Here is a 20,968-nt window from a genome sequence, read left to right on the forward strand (position 1 = left end):
AAAAAAAAAAAAAAAAAAAAAGGAGTAGAAAAAATTCCAGAAACTCAAACAACACGTGAATTGCTAGCCAATGGAACACTACTACTATTATTAATATAAAAAAAAAAAAAAAAGTTCTGGCCCCCACCCCCGATCCTCACACATACGGGAGACGCGTGCATGGCGTATACCCTTTTTTCTATAATACAAATTACCCTTTTTTCTATAATACAAATTTCTAACCATTTCGATCCCTAGACAGCTTTAATTTGACTTTTCTTTTAATTTTTTTATTTTAATTTCAACCTTAATATTGATTTTTTAATTAAGAGTAAGATATATATATATATATATATGTACAATTAATAATAAGTGGATAACACCTAACTAGCTAACTAATTATTAACAAATGAAGGCTTTGCTAATAAAGTTTGAGATTTTCCTTTTGAAATTTGGATAACCATGAGTAAAGTAAGTGAGATAAAGTAGGAAAACTGAGAGAAAGAGTTGGGGATTAACTGTGACTAGGATAGAGGAAGAGAAAGAGAAGGAGATAAAATAGGAAAATGAAAAGATAGGCTTAGAGATGAATTAGGAAGGGAAGAGAGAAGCCAAAACGTCTTCCAGCTATCCTATCCTATCCTATCCATGGTTCTAACTATTGATGTCCGCAATTCATATCCGTTTGGCATGTCTTCAATCCTAATATCTGGCCGATATCAGTTGAACCATATAAATCAAGGGTAAAAGAAGGCAGAAAAACATCTGTTTTCTCAGGAAAATCAGGTGTGTTTCTGACTGATACGACGATCGGATACCATAGAGGTCTTTGGAATGGTCAATATACACGATCCATGCAATAAACCCATAATTTCCTATTCTAATTATTGAGAGAGTAGGAAGTGATTACTGCAATGGAAGGAAGACGTTCCTATGTGATTCTAAGCATCTTGGTATTTGGGTTGGTATTACTACAAGATGATATCGGTCGACAGAAGGGCAATGTTGCTGCATCAGGCTGGTTTGAACTCACAAGCTGCTTCCACACGTTTCAATTACCAACTGAGAACAAAACCAGCTGGTGGACTTCCTAGCCCTATGCACAACGGGCCAATTCACTATTACAGAAGTCCCAGCTGGTGGACTTCCTAGCCCTATGCACAACGAGCCAATTCACTATTACAGAAGTCCTCCTCGGGCTCCCAAGCGTAGCCCTTCGCATCCAGCACCGTTGCGTGGTGCTCCTCCGGCTCTCGTCCCTCCTGATATTAGGAAATAGAACATATCAGTTGGAGATCATCATCAATGATCAAGACCTTTTAGCCAGCCGAATCACAAAGTGCTTTTGCGATAATGATCTCCAGCTACTGATGATGGCAGCCTAGAAGACTTTGTTGTTCTCCGGCTTTCAGGGACTGATTTGGAATTGTTTGAATTTTCAGGGGTGTCTTTGGTGTTTTGAAAAATTCAATGCCATTGAATAAGGATAAAAGTTCAGGGGATGGCAATGCAATTTTCTCTTATTATTATGAGGTTAAAATCGTCTACAATTCCGATCTCGTATAATTCCATGCAATACCACCTTCAGGTGGTGACACGTGTATTGACACCAATACAATAGTCCAAATCTGGTATAACTAATAAAACATTAAATCAGTGAAGAGGCATTTAAATCAGATTTGGATCATTACATTGGTATCAATACACGTGTCACCACCTAAAGGTGGTATTGCACGAAATTGTACGAGATCGGAATTACAGATGATTTTTTTCCATTATTATGGGTAGTTATAGTAAATGTGTATAAAAAGTTGTAATTGAGTGGGATTAGTGGAAATCGTGGAAAGTTGTAGCAGTGTGGATTGCTAATTGTTATTCTGTCTATTTATTTACCAAGAGATAATGAAAGAGACACGATTGAATCTCTAAATTGTCTCTAAGACAGAGGTAGGCTTTCATTTCCAAGCTGGCTTCGTGTGTAAGGTCAAACTCTTTCTCCTACTTTTTCGCTTTTTTTGTTTTTTTTTTTTTCATCTCTCTATTTGAGCACGTAACGTAATAGTGCGTGAATCAGTCGGTTCAGTGCAATTCTTTTGTCTTCATCTGGAGAGTGCAAGTTCAACACGTCCCTTAGATTAAAAGATCAGGTACCTCTCTCCAACTAGCGTTGTCTACTTTTCTTGAATAGTCCATTCCAAGCTTGGAAAAATTGCAAGGCATTAAAGCGATCTTAAATAACACATGGCCCACTTTAGGCAAAGGGCAGTAAAAATCTGATTTCTTGGAACCTTCATCATTGGTGTTGATTCACACACCAAACCGCTATTCCATGGCAAATTGGCAATAGCTTGTTTTCTCAATTGAATTCTGTTCAAGCATGACAGGGCCACCCTATGTTTCTTCCTTTGCTGCTCTGGTTTTCTTTTTGTTCTTCAGTTTCATCATCAACTCCCAATCGACCGATTTTGCAGCCCAGATAGTAGTGTGTAACTCTTCTTCACCTTGTGGTCGTCTCAATTACCTCCATGTCTGTAACTCTTCTTCCTCTTGTGGTGATCTTCACAACATCCACTACCCTTTTTACTTGAAAAATGATCCCAACAACAACAACTGTACTAAACTCTCTGACTACCAACTCGATTGCGTAGATAATCAAACTGTCTTGAATCTCCTGAATTGGAGATTCAATAGCTATCATATGTGGTATCAAAACTACACAAGAAAATACTTTGTGGATGAAATCTTGTACGATGAGAAGCTTATCCGAATTGTTGATCCTGGTTTACATAGAGGGATTTGCTCTTCTCTGCCTCACTTTCCTTCCTTGTACGAAGAAATTACCGGGTACGAGTTGAGATCATCAGATGCGAATGGCATCGCATTCGTGGGTTGTTCTTCACAAGTCAAAAATGACACAGATTACATATCTACCTCTCCTTGCATCAATGGAAGTTCCTCACTTCCATTTTCATATGTTCTTGTTGGCATGCCAGTCTCTGCCCTCCACCAGCACTGCAATGTTGTACATAGTTTTCCTATGCCAGCAAAGAGAATTCTGAACCACACATACCCAGAAATTCACCAGGCTTTCCTGTCCGGTTGTTACCTTGGTTGGTATGATCCTTCTGAATTCGCGATACTACGTTGTCGCAACCCATTTCAATGTTAGTAGCAGCAGCAATACTAGAATTCAAAGTTTTGATAGTTAAAGAAATATTCAGGACTTTTTTATTCCATTACTAATTTATATTATCCTGCAGGTTTCTTATATCTCCTTGAATATGTTTTATATAACATACTTGGTGAGACGTACAGAGTTACAATTTTTTTCAATGTGATGAAGATAGCAGGTAAGACCTTTGTAGATATTACACTACAATTTCCCTATTGCTTTTTATCAGCAAGGATCGATGCCTAATGAAATGCCATGCTTTTTTTTTTTTTGTTTGCTACAGCGTGCGTCATGATAGGAAGGACATCGATTGGGATATTGTGCTTGTTTGCATTTTTTATCTATAAATTACACAGGAAACATCTATCAATGGATGGGAGAATTGAAGAGTTCTTAACAAACTATAGGAATCGCACACCAATGAGGTATTCATATTGGGAAATTCAGAAGATGACCAGGCGTTTCAAAGAAAAATTAGGACAAGGAGGCTTTGCCTCTGTATACAAAGGGGTGCTTCCAAATGGCCATTCAGTTGCAGTAAAGATATTGAACAAGACTAAAGGGAAAGGGCAAGACTTCATCAATGAAGTTGGAACTATTGGAAGCATTCATCACATTAATATTGTGCAATTAATTGGATTCTGTGCAGCAGGATCAAAGAGGGCTCTTCTATATGAATTCATGCCTAATGGATCTCTGGATAAATATATATTTGCTCAAGATTCTAAAAGCATCAATCTAAGTTGGGACAAGTTGTATGAGATTGCCATAGGAATTGCTCGTGGGATTGAATATCTACATCGAGGTTGTGATATGCAGATTTTACATTTTGATATCAAGCCCCACAACATTCTTCTTGATGAGAACTTTAATCCAAAAGTTTCAGACTTTGGGCTTGCAAAATTATATCCAACCGATGATAGCATTGTATCTGTGACTGCTGTACGAGGAACAGTAGGGTACATGGCTCCTGAACTATTTTACAGAAAATTTGGAGGAGTTTCATATAAATCTGATGTTTATAGTTTTGGAATGTTATTGATGGAAATTGCTGGAAGAAGGAAAAATGTTAATCCGCTTGTCAATAATTCAAGCCAAATCTACTTCCCAACATGGATATATGATCGGTTGGATGAAGGTGAAGACTTGGATTTGGGGACTGAAACAGAGGACGAAAAGGGTATGGTGAAGAAATTGGTTATAGTTGCACTATGGTGTATACAAATGAGGCCTAATGATCGTCCTTCAATGAGCAAAGTTATAGAAATGCTAGAGGGCAGTGTAGAACTTCTGCAAATGCCACCCAAGCCCTGCTTAACATCTCCACCTCGGGATCTCGATGAAGCTCATGAATCTATCTCAGATTCCACTACACATTCAGAAATTGTTCCTGAATCAACATCCTCCTTCACGGACTCCATTATCTCAATTGTGAATGTATAACAATTTATTGCATGACAAATATATATATTTTTTTCATTTATCTGTTTTCCCCTTCCTCGAACATATATGTTTTGTATTTTACTAGTTCTCTACTTATTTGTTCAGCTGTTAAATTGTTGGTTTTAAATTTTGAAAATATGATTGATTATGAGGGGCTTTATTTTTCCTCGTATGCTTTTGCTTTTTGTTAGAGCAAATACCAAAAAATACGAATAAACAAAAAGATTCAAGTAAAGATGGCATAGAGATTTAACCTGGTTCACACACCAATATAATGTGCTACATTGACTAGCAAAATTGAAGATGATTCACTATGTGATGGAAGAAAGATTACAATGGAGATCTCTCAAGAACACCAAAAGTTGCAGCAAGAATTTTCACTTTCCTGCTTGCACAAGACAATAAAACATACAAAACTCTTCCAAGTTGGGTCGATCCATTGGTTTGGGTTGTACGTACATTGTGGGTTTCGCCCCTTGCACTCTCAAATGAGATTGGCCTAGTCCCTTTGCTACTTTCACAGACCTCACAGACCTCACAAAATTTCTCGTTCAGGTTGCCACCAAAAATATTGGAACAGAACAATCATGAACTAGGTACAAGAATTCAAGACACACTTGACACTTCTAAGCTAAAATATGTAACGCCTAATTTGTGGAACCCTTGTGGGCTGCCAAATAAACCACCACATGGAAGGTAATCAATCATCAAGGTGCTCCCAGCCCTTGGTTTCTCTACATGCCATGTCGCACTACAAAGATCCCCACGCGTCATGTGGGAGGATTGGTGGCAAATTATTCCATCCAAATTATCAAGAAGCCTTTAGATTGGCCACATGTGCAGTTCATTTACCAATATGAGTACCTTGATCTAGTTTTTATGATTCCATTTTTCGCTCTCGGAATTAAATGACATATATATATATATATATATGGGAGGAGGTTAGGTATGCTGCGGGCTTTTTGAGGCTAGCGGCTCAACTAATGGAAGGGTTGGGATGAACGGGGCATAGGGGACTTTTCCAATGGAACTGCAACAGTTGTCATGTAGTTGCAAGATGCTTCCGAGCATCTTCGTAGCTTGGAAAAATTACGAGGCAAAGACTAATTTGGCATATCCAACAGTGACCTTACCACTATCTTTCAGATAATACCTCACTAGTCATTAGCAGGGTGTTGACCCTTCAAAGTTCAAACCTGGCTGCTTCAAAGTTCGGAAATGACTTCATAACTACCTGATTTATGTGTTTGAAAAAAGAGACAGATGATCTTCCTCTAGATATAGAGGAAGTAGAAAAACTATCATACATCTCTTCAATTCTTTATATGGAAGCATTCATTCTACTTGTGATAAGAATCAAACCTCAATTCTGAGTTGGAGAAGGGTAACCCTCGTTTCTCAACTGATTGAACTCATTCATTTTTCTCTTTTGATTCACTTAATTTTGACTAGTTTTGGTTTTTTTTTTTTTTTTTTTTTTTTTTTTTTTTTTTTTCATTTGGGTCACAAAGAGATGCAATTTGTTCATCTCAGGTTCAAAGAAAATGAAAGTAGAGATGAAAGAATTGATGATGATCCGGTTCCTTTTCTTCTTCCTTTGGTTTCTTCATCTTCTGCAACAATCTGCAGGGCAAGTGGATGACTGCAAGCCTTCACAGTGTTCTAGGAATGGACCTAGTATCGAATTCCCATTTCGAATAAAGGACCAACAGCCTGAGTACTGTGGATACCCAGGATTTGAACTGACTTGCAACAATGGAGACACCATCTTACAACTTCCTTCTGTTGGAGAGTTGTCTGTTTATGACATCTCATATTCAAAACAGGGCATAAATGTTCAGAAACATTGCTTTGCAGAATTCATCCTTGGGTTTAATGCTAGTAATAGTTCATCATCCACAACAGCTTATCCATTCCATTACTTCTGTAAAACGGAGAATTACGCATTCTTTAGCTGTCCGACTGATGTTACCTTCGAAACCGGCAGCATCTACAAAGTGCCCTGTTTAAGCAATGGGATAGATACAGTTGTCTCCATAAAATCGTCTTCCGGGCTGGCATTGGTTCAGGGGTCTTGCAACTTCATGAAAACTGTTGCAGTTCCAAATGTTCTACTTGACTACTATAACTATGGATGCATTGATCCTGGAGACTATTTTCCCTACTACCTCATAGACAATGTCCCTGTTTTGAGTCTGAAGTGGGAAGTGCCGGGATGTAATTGCAGCAAGGTAGGAGAGAAGTGCAGATTCAAGAACAAAACCACTCAGGAGGTGGGGTGTTTCTTTGTGAATGGAGGTGAAATCATGATTTCTTCTTCTTTTGTTCTATGTGAATGGTGTTTCTTTTGTTTTTATTGAGTGATTCTCGACGCCAAACAATGCTGATTATCAAGTTCTCTTTTTGTGCAGGTCAATTGGAAAAATCTGTTGCCATAGGTGAATCTCTCTACCCTCTTGTGTAGTTGCAAACAGCCATACATACACACTTCATGTCATGCGCGGTGTAGAATTTATCATTGTATGTTTATGTGCAGGAGTAAGCATAGCCTTGTTGGTTCTCATGGCAGCGACAATTGTCTCTGTTAAGGTCTACAAGTCACAGAAATTGGCTAACGAGAAAGCAAGAGAAGATCAACTCAAGGTTGAGAAATTCCTGGAGGATTACAAGTCTCTCAAGCCCACCAGATACTCTCATTCCGAGATTAAGAAGATGACTAAACAATTTAAATGCAAATTAGGACAAGGAGGCTATGGCAGTGTGTTCAAAGGGGAACTCTCAAATGGAATTCTTGTTGCTGTAAAGGTCCTCAAAGAAGCAGCTAGTGATGGAGATGATTTTATCAATGAAGTGGGCACCATCGGTAGGATTCACCATGTCAATGTGGTGCGTCTTCTTGGGTATTGCGCAGATGGATACAAAAGAGCATTGATCTATGAATTCATGCCCAATGAATCACTAGCAAAATTCATATTCTCAGGAGATACTAACAACCCTCTGCGACACTGGGAGAAGCTTCGAGACATTGCAATTGGTATAGCGAGAGGGATTGAATACCTTCATCAAGGTTGTGACCAGCGTATCCTCCATTTTGATATCAAGCCTCACAATATTCTACTGGACAAAAATTTTAATCCCAAAATTTCTGATTTTGGGTTGGCAATCTTATGTGCCAAAGGTCAAAGTAATGTATCGATGACAGCTGCTAGGGGAACAATGGGCTATATTGCACCAGAATTCTTCTCTTGGAACTTTAGCAATGTTTCCAATAAATCAGATGTCTACAGTTTTGGGATGTTGTTGCTTGAAATGGTAGGAGGAAGGAAGAATATAGATACTTCAGTGGAACACCCCAGCCAAGCATACTTCCCCGAATGGATTTACAATCGCCTACATCAAGGGGAAGAGCTGGGTTTGAGGATAGTTGCAGAAGAAGATGTTGAAATTGCAAGGAGATTGGCCATTGTTGCGACTTGGTGCATACAGTGGTACCCATCAGGTCGTCCTTCAATGAAAACGGTGCTTCGGATGTTAGAAGGAGAAATTGGTAACTTGGAAATGCCACCCAACCCCTTTGTGTCAACAGCTCCAGAAGAGGCTGAGGCAACAGTCTTGGAGGGATCACAAGGCCCAAATTTAGCAGTAATCATTGAATAGTTGTAAAGATAAAAGAGTATGGTAAGCTTCAGGTTCAAGTATAGCTTATAATGATCAATAAGGAAAAGCATGCACAACCACTTTTCTAGTATTCTAGCTAATGGGCGGGATTTATGTTTCTTTCTATCTAAAGTGGGATTGAAATTTTGCTACCAATTGTATACAGATACATATATTTCTTCAAGTACAAAATAGTACCTGAAGCTGAGTTTCACCTTAACATATAAATGTATTCATACTTTTCTATATAATAATTATGACGGCTTCTTGATGAAGCTCTTGAAACTATCTCAGGTTCTGCACATTCAGCAATTGCTTGTGAACCAACAGCCTCTTTCATATAAATATAAGGGAGAAAGAACGCTTTCCGTTTACGTTCCCCACACCCAAACGCATGGGAAGTGGAGGTGGGCAGCGAAAAGATGTCCCTGCCCCTGCCTCCACTTCCCCATATGACGGGAGGGATAATTAGAGCTTCTAAGGAAAATCTAAAGTATATGTCAAGGTCTCTCCCATTGGCGTGTTCTTAGTTGTATCATAAACATCACAATCCATCTCTACAAAAATTGTAGGCATGCATATGAGCTTAACTCCAAGTCATCAGCTTGAGTGTGAAACCTGAACACGCCATATGGAAATCACTTTCAGGGCTTTTGTCTCTCCTCACCAGTGTTGTCTCACCAGTGTTGTCTACTTCTTCTAATGGTCCATCCAAGCTTGGAACATAGCAAGGCATGACTTTGACCTGATCTTGATAAGGTGACTCTCACTTATCACCATGTTTAATAGATCCCATGTTATGACTAGGATTCTCTATTATTAAAGGAAAAAAAATCTTCTAATAATCAAGGCTAGTGAAAAATGAAGAAGTCAAAACTTTACTTTTTTGCCATTTTTGTATAACATTTTTTTCTCCAATGAGGGTATATCTTGTTACTTCACGTGCTTACTTGAAAAAGTGTACAACTTTTAGTAATGACATAATAAGAAGTAATTTTCAAATTATTTTATAATGGAGGGGCATTATCAGTATGCCGTAGAAGTAATAGTTGAACTTTGGTTGTTTAATAACATAAACTTGGTTCTTACTGTTTAAGCAACCAAAGATATTAGTATTTTCAAATCCTTTTGAAAACCTTTTTTTTTTACTCTATATTAAATAGAGATGTACAATGTGCCCATTGTCACCCTCACAGTCGTCCCCATCACTCACTCTCACAAAGATGTGTTTCGTTTCTTTCACTCTTGTCAAGGGAAAAAAAAATTGAGAGAAAGTGCAGTGATGAACATATTTGTTTGTAACCTATAGGGAAAAAGAAGGGGGGGGGGGGGGGGGGGGGGGAAGAAAAAGAAGTCATTTTTGAAGAGAAAAAAATCCCTCAAAATTCATCTCCACTGATATGTGAGAAAATGAAAAGAAAAAATGCAAACTATTTGTGAGAAGAGTAATTCCATTGGAAAGACACTCGAGTCTCTGCTTGGCACAGAGAGAAGAGATGCTGATCTTAACTAATTGGAAAATCTTATGCCCCTTGGAAGAACGTAATGTAAGCTAGTTGTTGCTTCTTTTCATTTTCCAACGGTCCTAGGGTTAGATGCTTTGATCCTTTCGTGTTTCACTTTATTTGTCCGGACCTAGTGCCTCTTGGTGGCATCTTTGTAATCTTTTCTTTTCTCTATCGAAAATGGTAGAATGATTGTATCATATTTTCTTGATTCATTCCTTTTCCAAGGGCAAAGCTTCTTCCCTTTACTCTTGTCCCACTGGTAAAAAGAAACAGTTTTTTTCTCTCTCAAGCATTGTTATTTAATTTTAAGAACATCCAAGAGGCTTTGATTGTGAGAAGCAAAAATGGATCACAAAGATAGGCCAAGTCACTTATATTGGCAAAAGAACTGCACATGTGGCCAACAATTTAACAGTTGAACGCACAAGTAGAGAACTAGTAAAATACAATACATAAATGTTTGAATGAAGGGAGGAAAAAAATAAATATTTGCCATTATACAGTCACAATTGAGATAATGGAGTGTGTGGAGGATGATTCACAAGCAATTACTGAATGCGCGGCGGAACCTGAGATAGCTTCATGAGCTTCATCAAGATCCCGAGGTGGAGATGTTAAGCAGGCCTTGGGTGGCATTTGCAGAAGTTCCACACTCCCCTCTAGCATTTCAATAACTTTGCACATTGAAGGACGATCATTAGGCATCATCTGTATGCACCATAGTGCAACTATAATCAGTTTCTTCACTATATCCTTTTCATCCTCTGTTTCAGTCCCCAAATCCAAGTCTTCATCTTCATCCTCATCCAAATGATCATATATCCATGTTGGGAAGTAAATTTGGCTTGAATTATCGACATGTGGGTTAAGGTTTCTCCTTCTTCCAGCAATTTCCATCAACAACATTCCAAAACTATAAACATCAGATTTCTATGAAACACCCCCATAGTTTCTGTAAAATAGTTCAGGAGCTATGTACCCTATTGTTCCTTGTACAGCAGTTACAGATACAATACTATCATCGGTTGGATATAATTTTGCAAGCCCAAAGTCTGAAACTTTTGGAGTAAAATTCTCATCAAGAAGAATGTTGTGGGGCTTGATTTCAAAATGAAAAATCTGCATATCACAACCTCGATGTAGATATTCAATCCCACGAGCAATAGCTATGGCAATCTCATACGACTTGTCCCAGCTTAGATTGTTGCTGTTAGAATCTTGAGCAAATATATACTTATCCAGAGATCCATTAGGCATGAATTCATATAGAAGAGCCCTCTTTGATCCCTCTGCACAGAATCCAATTAGTCGCACAACATTAATGTGATGAATCCTTCCAATAGTCGCAACTTCATTAATGAAGTCTTGCCCATTCCCTTTAGTCTTGCTCAGCATCTTTACTGCAACCAGATTGCCGTTGGGAAGCACTCCTTTGTATACAGAGGCAAAGCCTCCTTGGCCTAATTTTTCTTTGAATCGTCTGGTAATCCTCTGAATTTCCCAATATGAATACCTTATTGGTGTGTTACTCCTGTAGTTTGTTAAGAACTTTTCAATTCTGACCTTTGACAGATGTTTCCTGTGAAATTTGTAGATCAAATAGGGTACTAGCCACAATATCCCAAGTGCTGCCCCTCCTATCAGGAATTCAGGATGGGTACTGCAGCAAACATAAAAGAACATTTCATTAGAAGGGATACCATATCTTCAGATGGTCTTACCTACAATCACTATCACTTCCAAAAATTTAGCTGTAGAGGACAAAATCAATAATTTCAGCCACAACTTTAAATGAACCCCAAAAGTGACAAGGAAAACATGGAGTAAGGATTTCCGAAGCTCTTACTTAATATATCTGCAAGGAAGATATAAACACCATCCCCCCTCCATAACAGCGTCTCCATTTGTTCACATCTTCTTCAGCTTCAGCACTCCAAAGACCCTTTACGTGGAGCTAAACATCGACACCTGAAAGCCCTCTTTCAAGGAAGAGAGGAACGTCAGTCTCCACTCTCCACTGATTTTATTTATATTGAATGGAACTCTCTTTTAGTGGGGATCCCCTGGATACTCAAGAAATCTGTTCGATAGGGAGATTGACATCTCTTAAAACCTCCACAAACCTCCCGTTTTTGGAGCAGAGGCGATTTGCTTAGCTTCTTTTGGTTTCTTTTTTCTCTCTGTGTTGAGATATTCCTTAAAAGGGGGATTTTTACATTCTGGAGACAAGATAAAGGGATCTCCTTCCTTCATTACCAGAGAATAGAGGGGTAATTGGGTTTCTGCGTTTGAAATTTCAGATGGGCTTGAGGTTTTTAGCATGGATTTATGAGAGGAGAAGTGTTCTTTTCATCTCAATCTCAATCTCAATCTCTGGTTTTTCATTTTTATAAAGAGTTAGAAATGGGCATTACGTATTTGGATTTTCTACTGCAACAAGCTCCTATCAATGCCATTGCGATTTGAGAGTTTCACTTCTGTTTTTCTTTGGGTTGGGGGTGGAGGTTAATTAGATCTTATAAGGAAAGTAAGTCTTAAAAGTAAGAGTTAAGGTCTCTCCCATTATTTGGGGGGTTATTAATTGTATTACAAACATCAAAATCCATCTGTACAAAAAATTTAAGGTGAGACCTTGATTGACTTCAAGTTTTCATATTTCTCTTTCCAATCAATTTTGATTAGTTTTAGTTTTTTCAATTTGAGTAAAAAAGAGATGTAATTTGTTCCTCAGGTTCAGATAAAATACAAGTAAAGATGAAACAATTGATGATGATCATCCACTTCCTTTGTTTTCTTCATCTTCTACAACAATTTTTAGGGCAAGTGGATGATTGCAAGCGTTGGAAGTGTCAACAGAATGGACCTATTATCGAATTCCCAATTACAGGCTAAACAGCCGGAGTACTGCGGATACCCAGGGTTTGAAGTGACTTGCAGTAATGGAGAAACCATCCTACAACTTCCATCTGTTGGAGAGTTATCTGTATTGGACATCTCATATTCAAAACAGAGCATAAAAGTTTAGGAAAATTGCCTTGCAGAATTCATCCTTGGGTTTGATGGTAGTAATAGCTCATCATCCACATCTTCTTCTCCATTCCGTTACTCCTGTAGCACAAGGAATTACACTTTCTTTGATTGCCCAACTGACATTACCTCTAATACCAACAACTTCTACCAAGTGCCCTGTTTAAGTAACAAGTCACATACAGTTGGCTTCATGGGATTGTCTTCTGACCTGGCATCATCCCCAAAGTCTTGCAACATCATGGAAACTGTTGCGGTTCCAGTTGTGCCATATGATGATATTTATGGATGCACTAATGTACCTAGCAGCTTCGATTATCCCAACTACCTCAAAAGATTATTCCACGGGTTTGGGTTAAGTACCTGGATGTAACTGCAGCAATGTAGGAGAGAGTTGCGGATTCAAGAACAAAACCACTCACGAGCTGGGATGCTTCTATGTGAACGAATCTTCTCCCCTCGTTTATGATAACAACACTAGTTCAGGTACCAATGGTGAAATCATGACTTCTTGTTCTTCTGTTATTATCATCATCATCTTTCTTCTTTTTATTTTTATTAAGGAATGGTTTTGTTGTTTTTAATCCTCTCAAAGCCAAATGATGCTGATTATCAGAATTCTCTTTTTGTGCAGGTGGATGGCAAATAGGTGTTGCCTTAGGTGAATCTCTCTACCCTTTTGTGTAGTTGCATACATCCATACACATTTCATGTCATGCGCGATATTAAAGTCTTGTGTTTCAGTGAATTTAACATTGTTTGTCTATGTACAGGAGTAAGCATTCCCTTGTTGGTTCTCATAGTAGCAGTACTAGTTGTCTCTATTAAGGTCTACAAGTCGCGGAAATTGGCAAGAGAAGATCCACTCAAGGTTGAGAAATTCCTGGAGGAATACACTTCTTGCAAGCCCAAAAGATGTTAAGGATCCATGCACTGTCATATATTGTAGCATCTCTCAGCCCACTTGTATCAAACCCATGTGCACTTAGTTATTCTGTTATGATTCATTTCTTGCCAGATGTAATGCCTCTCTCTCTCTCTCTCTCTCTCTCTCTATATATATATATATATATATATATATTATTCTGTTATGATTTCTTGCCAGATGTAATGCCTTTATATATGTAATCATCCTTTATTAATAAATCATTGAGATATTACAAACTTCACACAAGATACTCTTATTCTGAGATTAAGAAGATAACAACACAATTTAAATACAAATTAGGACGGGGAGGATATGGCTTTGTGTTCAAAGGAAAGCTTTCAAATGGAATTCTTGTTGCTGTAAAGATCCGCAATGAACTAGCTAGCGATGGAGGTGATTTTATCAATGAAATCGGCACCATGGGTAGGATTCACCATGTCAATGTGGTTCGTCTTCTTGGGTACTGTGCATACGGATGCAAGAGAGCATTGATCTATGAATTCATGCCCAATGAATCACTAGCAAAATTCATATTCTCAGAAGATCCTAACAACCCTCTGCAACACTGGCAGAAGCTTCGGGAGATTGCAATAGGTATAGCGAGAGGAATTGAATACCTTCATCAAGGTTGTGAGCAGAGTATCCTCCATTTGGATATCAAGCCTCATAATATTCTACTAGACAAAAATTTTAATCCAAAAATTTCTGATTTTGGCTGGCAAAGTTATGTGACAAAGGTCAAAGCAATGTATCAATGGCAGCTGCTAGGGGAACGAAGGGTTATACTGCACCAGAACTCTTCTCCAGGAATTTTGCCAATGTCTCCTATAAATCAGATGTTTACAGTTTTGGGATGTTGTTGTTTGAAATGGTGAGAGAAAGGAAGAATAAAGATATTTCATTGGAGCACTCTAGACAAGCATACTTGCCTGAATGGATTTATAATCGGCTACATCGAGGAGAAGAGCTGGGTTTGAGGATAGTTGCAGAAGAAGATGCTGAAATTGCAAGGAGATTGACCATTGTTGCAACTTGGTGCATACAGTGGTATCCATCAGGTCGCCCTTCAATGAAAACTGTGATTCGGATGTTGGAAGGAGAAATTGATAACTTGGAAATGCCGCCTAACCCCTTTGTTTCAACAGCTCCTGTAGAGGCAAACGCGGAGGCAACAGTCTTGGAGGGATCACAAAGCCCAAACTTAGCAGTCATCTCTCATCATTGAATAGTGTTAAAAATAGTTAGTATGGTAAGCTTCATGTCCAGGTACAGCTTAAAATGATCAACAAGGAAAAGCATGCATAACCACTTTTCTGGTATTCTAGCTAATGGGTGGGATTCATGTATTTTTTTCTTTCGTAAGTGGGATTGCAATTTGCTACCAATTGTATGCATATAATTATATTTCTTCAAGTACAAAATAATACCATAATCTGAGTTTCACCTTAACATATGTTGGGGTTTGGTATGTCTTGTATTTCGTGATGATTCATATAATTATAATTGGATTAGGTTTTGAGGTCCATTACTTGTACGGAGTCTATTGTAATCATGTGGGGATTAGGGTTTTGGGTTCTCTATATATTGTCTTGGTGTGGAAAATCCTAGACACAAGTAAAATGGAGATCACTTTGTAAGATAGAAAGTAGTATAGAGAGTTTTTCAGGTTTAGTGAAAATCTTTGATTTTCTTGGATAGATGTAGGCAATTTTTTATGTTAAATTCTTATCTACTTAAGTTTCTTTTTCATAATTGTATATTATTATCAGAAATATAAATATGTAAGCTTTCATAGCTCAGTTGGTTAGAGCACCCGTTTAGTAAGCGGGAGGTCTTGAGTTCAACTCTCAATGAAAGCAAAATTATCAAAAAATTCTCATTTTTTTTTTGTTTGGCCTGTTATTATTAATGAATGTGTCTGGTTATGTAATTAAAGTCTTTCTAATGAAACGTGATTCTCTTTTTTATTTAATTGTTTGGTTGGTTTTTGAGTTGGTTCTACTTAGAAATACTAATTTATTTGAAACACATTGTAAAACTAAATATGGTTCATCTAAGAAATAAGGTAAATAGCGAAATTCATATTTGACACACATAATTCTTACTCTCATATAAATAGTCAATGTTAAGTGGTAATTCAAAAGAATCACAAAAGCAGGATAAATAACTAAACAATTTTTCGAAAAATCTTAAAAATAAATACGATTCAATAGAAACACTCTCTATAAATTCATTGCAAAATCTAAAATAAATCTCCAATGATATGTAACCAAACACATCTTATGTGGACATGCATATAGCCTATCTTTAAGTCATCACCTTCAGAGTGCAACCTGAACACGTCTTATGGAAATTGGATATCACTTTTCAAGGCTTTTGTCTATGCCCACCAATGATGACTACTTTTAATAATCCATCCAAGCTTTGTAAAATATAGCAATGCATGACTTTGCCCTGATCTTGATATGGTCACTTTTGACTTATCACCATCTTTAGTAGCTACCATTTTATGACTAAGATTCTCAATTATTAAAGGAAAAATCTTCTCATACTCAATTTTGATGGAGAACAGAAGTCAAAACCCCTTTTTGTATAAAATTTTTTTCTCCAAAAACGATGCATCCGATTATTTCAAATGTGTAACTTGAAAAAGTGTACAATTTTTAGAAATAACATAATGACAAAGGATTTTCAAATTATTTTATAATGGAGGAACATTACCAATAGTTGAACTTCGATTGTTTTATGATATAAACTTGGTTTTTACCGTTTAAGCAAACAAAGATATTAGTATTTTTAAATTATTATGAAAATATTTTTTTTTATCCTATATTAAATAATTTTTGAAAATAAGACAGATGGCTTAAAAAAAGAAAAAGAAAAAGAAAAAAAAATGATTATAATTTCTTATTTCATCATTTTTACTTTTTTAGTGACAACAAGACATACCCTTATTAGAAATACTTATCAATAAAAAGAGTTTCGGAGAGGGGGACGGAAGGAAGAGATGGAACCACTAGATGAGGAGTCATTCTAGTTTGGGTTTTGATCAATAAAGAGGTTCTGTAGGTAGACAAGAAAATCTTGCAATAAAAAAAAAAAACGAATCGAATGGGATTGGAGCACCTGGCATTCGAATCATGGTTTGAGAAATTGGACCAGATTGACCTGAATTGGTTGGGTCAAATCAGTATTGGCCTTGATCTCACCCTCATTCCACCTTCTTCCTCTGCCCCTACCTATCTTTCCACAAATCCACACCCACCACCCCTGCCTCTCATAATTGGAACTGTTGTCTCTTTTTCTGTTTTCTCATTGCAAAATTACATCATTAAGCTTTTATCATACTCCCACATCATTTTCTAGAGGGCAAAGAAGTTTGGTTATAAAGTCAATATGTTACAAGCCGACGCTCCCTGGTTTAATTAAGATTTCTTAATGCATTAATTAAATCAGTTGTCATTTTTTTTTTTTTGGTGAATAAATAAATTTATGTCCAAAAAGAAAAAGGAGGGAGGGTAGGCTTAAGCCAACTCCAAGACAAATCATTTGTGTTTAATCATACAATAAAATAAAACTCAGTTGTATCCAATTAAATGGGATTGAATACATGAATTCATAAAGAGTATAACGTAGTAAAAAAATAAAAAAAGAGATATAATAACACTTCAGAAACATCCCATGTAAAAGGAGTCAGCTACAAGAATCTATGCCCTCCAAACAGCTTTATGCTAGAGTCAAAACTTGAGCCTTGTATGTCTTTCCTTACTATTACTCCTATAGTTTAAGTCTTAATCATAATCCTAAATAATTAGTTTAATCACGATTCCGTAATATACTTAATCAGGCTTCTAACATAAAAAAAATTCATTAATGTGGCATAATATAATGTAGCTTAATATAGTTAATGGTGTAGGATCAATGTTTTTGTCTTGACCACTTAGTAACCTGTCATTACTTAATGACTTAGTTTAAGATAAGATAATAGAAATGATCTAAATGAAAAGAAATCAATCTTCAACTTGGTGGACTAGATGCCTAACACCTCGTTTATAGAGTAACACCTACCCAAATACTTGATAAACTACACAAGCATTCATTAGAATTCCTTCTCTCCCTTGAAAGGAAAAGACATGTATGATTATCAAACCCTTACCTAATAGCGATTCTTTATATCAATTTACTTTTGACAAGGTGGAAACACCTCAACCCTTCTGTACCAGTTTGATTCACACAATAGTTTGTTCTTGTCCTTGCCGAATAAAAAATTCAGCAGTCAAAGTTCTTGATTAAATATCTGATTTCCTCGAACCTCACTGTTGATTCATACACACCAAACTACTCTTCCATGGCAATAGCTTGTTTTTCCTTTGTAGTTCTTAGTTAATACCACTCCAGAACAAAAGAGCCAAAGCAAAAACTCACTTTGTACAGCCCACAAAGGAGTCCCTTTGTCAAGTTCTCCCGAATCTCATTTTTGTTCAACATGACAAGGGCACCCTTTGCTTCTTCTTTTGCTGCTCTTGTTTTCTTCTTCTTCTGCTTCATCGATTTTCAATCAGCCCATGTCGCCGCCCAGAGAGAAGTGAACAATTCTGCCTCTGCCACTGCCTCTTGCGGTGATCTTCTCAATATCCAATACCCATTTCAGTTGAAAACTGATCCCAACAATAGCAGTACTCAATTCCCTGAATTCCAACTCAATTGCGAAAACAATCGAACTGTAGTGAATCTGCAATTCTGGAAACTGGAGTTAAACGATGGCTATTATTTGTCCAAATCATTCTACACAAGAAAATATTTCGTGGATGAAATCTTATACTCCAAGAAGCTTATCCGAATCGTCGATCCTGGTTTAGAGAGAGGGAATTGCTCTTCTCTGCCTCGTTTTTCTTCTTTCCCTAGTTACAGTAATTCATTCTACAACTTGGAATCAAATGAGAGTGGTATCACATTCGTGGGTTGTTCATCACCAGTCAAGAATGACACAGCTTACATATCTACCTCTCCTTACCTCAATGGAACCTCCTCACGCCCATATTCTTATGTCCTTCTTGAGAAGGATCTCCGCCCAAACTGCAAATTTGTAGGTAGTTCTCCCAGACCCGCAAAGATAATTCTGAACCACACGTACCCAGAAATTCACCAGGCTTTGCTGTCTGGTTTTTACCTTCATTGGGAAGATCCTTCTGTCCCCCATTCTTCTCAAGGTGAATATTATATAAATATTCAGTAGCTGAATAAAACCCAGTTTTATTTATTGCAATCTTTCTCATGCTGACCATTTTCATCATACAGGTTTCTTAAATGTCCTTGCAGTTATGTTTCATATCATACTCGGTAAGAGCTTTAGAAATTCTTTCTCTATGTTATCCTTATCACTATTAGGGTTCATTTAAAACTTTTGATTTTGTTCTTTTACAGTTGAACTCCCTCAGACTATGAAAGGGATAGGTAAGACCATCTGAAGATATTATGTCCCTTTTTAGCTTTTATCAGCAAGGATGCCTAATGAATAACCATGCTTCTTTATGTTTGCTGCAGGGTACGTCTTGTTAGGAAACAGAGTAGTTGGGATATTTTGCTTGTTATCCTTTTTGATCTACAAATTACGCAGGAAACATCTGTCAATGGATGACAGAATTGAACAGTTCTTAACTAACTACAAGAATCATATGCCAATGAGGTATTCATATTGGGAAATTTGGATGATTACCAGACGTTTCAAAGAAAAATTAGGCCAAGGAGGCTTCGGCTCTGTATACAAAGGAGTGCTTCCGAATGGCCATCCAGTTGCAGTAAAGATGTTGAGCAAGACTAAAGGTAATGGGCAAGACTTCATCAATGAAGTTGCGACTATTGGAAGGATTCATCACATTAATGTCGTGCAACTAATTGGATTCTGCGCAGAGGGATCGAAGAGGGCTCTTCTATATGAATACATGCCTCATGGATCTCTGGATAAGTATATATTTGCTAAAGATACTAAAAGCAACACTCTAAGCTGGGGCAAGTCGTATGAGATTGCCATAGCTATTGCTCGTGGGATTGAATATCTACATCGAGGTTGTGATATGCAGATTTTACATTTTGATATCAAGCCCCACAACATTCTTCTTGATGAGAACTTTACTCCAAAAGTTTCAGACTTTGGGCTTGCAAAATTCTACCCAACTGATGATAGTATTGTATCTGTAACTGCTGTAAGAGGAACAATAGGATACATGGCTCCTGAACTATTTTTCAGAAAATTTGGAGCAGTTTCATATAAATCTGATGTTTATAGTTATGGAATGTTATTGATGGAAATTGTTGGAAGAAGGAAAAATGTCAACACACTGGTCGATGACTCGAGCCAAAATTACTTCCCTACATGGATATATGATCAGTTGGATCAAGACGATGACTTCGATTTGGGGACTGAAACAGATGATGAAAAGGATATAGTGAAGAAACTGATTATAGTTGCACTATGGTGCATACAAATGAAGCCTAGCGATCGTCCTTCAATGAGCAAAGTTACAGAAATGCTAGAGGGAAGTGTAGAACTTCTGCATATGCCACCCAAGCCCTGCTTAACATCTCCAGATCGGGATCTTGATGAAGCTCATGAAGCTATCTCAAATTCTGCATATCCAGAAATTTCTTGTGAATCAAATGCCTCTTATATCGACTCATCATCTCAAATGTGAATGTATAAAAATTTATTGGATGACAATTTTTTTTTTTTTTTTTGTCAATTTCTTTGATCTGTTTCCCCCTTCCTCAAACATATATGCTTTATATTTTACTAGTTCTCTGCTTGTATGTTCGGCTGTTAAATTGTTGATTTAGATTTTGAAAAATGACTTAAAATGAAGGATTTTATTTTGCCACATGGGGTAGTGCTTCTGAGCTAAAATATGGAAGGCGTAATTTGTGGAACCCCTTTGGGCTGCTAACTAAACTGCCACATGAAAGATAATTAGTCACTGAGACCAACTTCCTTTCCAGGCGATTCAATGTAAATCCTATTCAGCTCTTTCTCTCTTATGGGGTGCTTTCAGCCATGTGGAGGATTGGTGGCAGATCAGTCCATCTAAATTATCAAGGAGCTATTAAATTGGCCACATGTGCAGTTCTTTACCAGTACAATTGCCTTGGTTTATCTTTGTGATCCATTTTTGCTCTCAAAACGAAAGCCTTGAATGTTCTTGTGGGGACTTGGGTAGACCTCATTCTTAAAAACTAACTATTAAGGAGAGGGTACCTAAG

The 20,968-nt window shown here is 37.3% G+C and overlaps 5 protein-coding genes, 1 non-coding gene and 1 pseudogene across 7 annotated transcripts; 5 read left to right on the forward strand and 2 right to left on the reverse strand.

Annotated features, from left to right (window-relative positions):
- Nucleotides 1–2,415: 2,415 nt before the first annotated feature.
- LOC122094111 (rust resistance kinase Lr10-like) lies at nt 2,416–4,630 on the forward strand. Its single transcript, XM_042664791.1, has 3 exons — nt 2,416–3,143; nt 3,240–3,329; nt 3,435–4,630. Exons 1-3 carry the CDS (start codon nt 2,678–2,680, stop codon nt 4,592–4,594), a joined length of 1,716 nt encoding a protein of 571 aa, XP_042520725.1. The 5' UTR covers nt 2,416–2,677; the 3' UTR covers nt 4,595–4,630.
- A 1,214-nt stretch (nt 4,631–5,844) lies between these two features.
- LOC122094099 (rust resistance kinase Lr10-like) lies at nt 5,845–8,328 on the forward strand. Of its 2 annotated transcripts, none has more exons than XM_042664769.1 (4): nt 5,845–5,978; nt 6,106–6,892; nt 7,006–7,032; nt 7,131–8,328. In XM_042664769.1, exons 2-4 carry the CDS (start codon nt 6,139–6,141, stop codon nt 8,249–8,251), a joined length of 1,902 nt encoding a protein of 633 aa, XP_042520703.1. In that variant the 5' UTR covers nt 5,845–5,978; nt 6,106–6,138; the 3' UTR covers nt 8,252–8,328. The 2 variants fall into 2 exon arrangements, with proteins under 2 accessions (XP_042520703.1, XP_042520714.1); XM_042664780.1 differs by having other exon boundaries at nt 5,869–5,978; nt 6,128–6,892.
- Nucleotides 8,329–10,239: 1,911 nt separating this feature from the next.
- Nucleotides 10,240–10,665, reverse strand: LOC122094118 (rust resistance kinase Lr10-like). Its single transcript, XM_042664803.1, has one exon. The coding sequence runs from the start codon at nt 10,663–10,665 to the stop codon at nt 10,255–10,257; it is 411 nt and encodes a 136-aa protein (XP_042520737.1). The 3' UTR covers nt 10,240–10,254.
- A 24-nt stretch (nt 10,666–10,689) lies between these two features.
- Nucleotides 10,690–11,154, reverse strand: LOC122094123 (rust resistance kinase Lr10-like). The gene has a single exon (XM_042664817.1). The coding sequence runs from the start codon at nt 11,152–11,154 to the stop codon at nt 10,690–10,692; it is 465 nt and encodes a 154-aa protein (XP_042520751.1).
- Nucleotides 11,155–13,351: 2,197 nt separating this feature from the next.
- LOC122057908 lies at nt 13,352–14,939 on the forward strand (annotated as a pseudogene).
- A 560-nt stretch (nt 14,940–15,499) lies between these two features.
- Nucleotides 15,500–15,573, forward strand: TRNAT-AGU. Its single transcript has one exon. It is a non-coding gene; the product is annotated as a tRNA-Thr (tRNA).
- A 2,341-nt stretch (nt 15,574–17,914) lies between these two features.
- LOC122060007 (LEAF RUST 10 DISEASE-RESISTANCE LOCUS RECEPTOR-LIKE PROTEIN KINASE-like 2.4) lies at nt 17,915–20,432 on the forward strand. The gene is made up of 4 exons (XM_042623132.1): nt 17,915–18,924; nt 19,013–19,054; nt 19,139–19,168; nt 19,259–20,432. Exons 1-4 carry the CDS (start codon nt 18,201–18,203, stop codon nt 20,404–20,406), a joined length of 1,944 nt encoding a protein of 647 aa, XP_042479066.1. The 5' UTR covers nt 17,915–18,200; the 3' UTR covers nt 20,407–20,432.
- The last annotated feature ends 536 nt before the right edge of the window (nt 20,433–20,968 follow it).

The sequence above is a fragment of the Macadamia integrifolia genome, chromosome 2, assembly GCF_013358625.1.
Source record: "Macadamia integrifolia cultivar HAES 741 chromosome 2, SCU_Mint_v3, whole genome shotgun sequence".
In the NCBI taxonomy this organism is placed as follows: domain Eukaryota; kingdom Viridiplantae; phylum Streptophyta; class Magnoliopsida; order Proteales; family Proteaceae; genus Macadamia; species Macadamia integrifolia.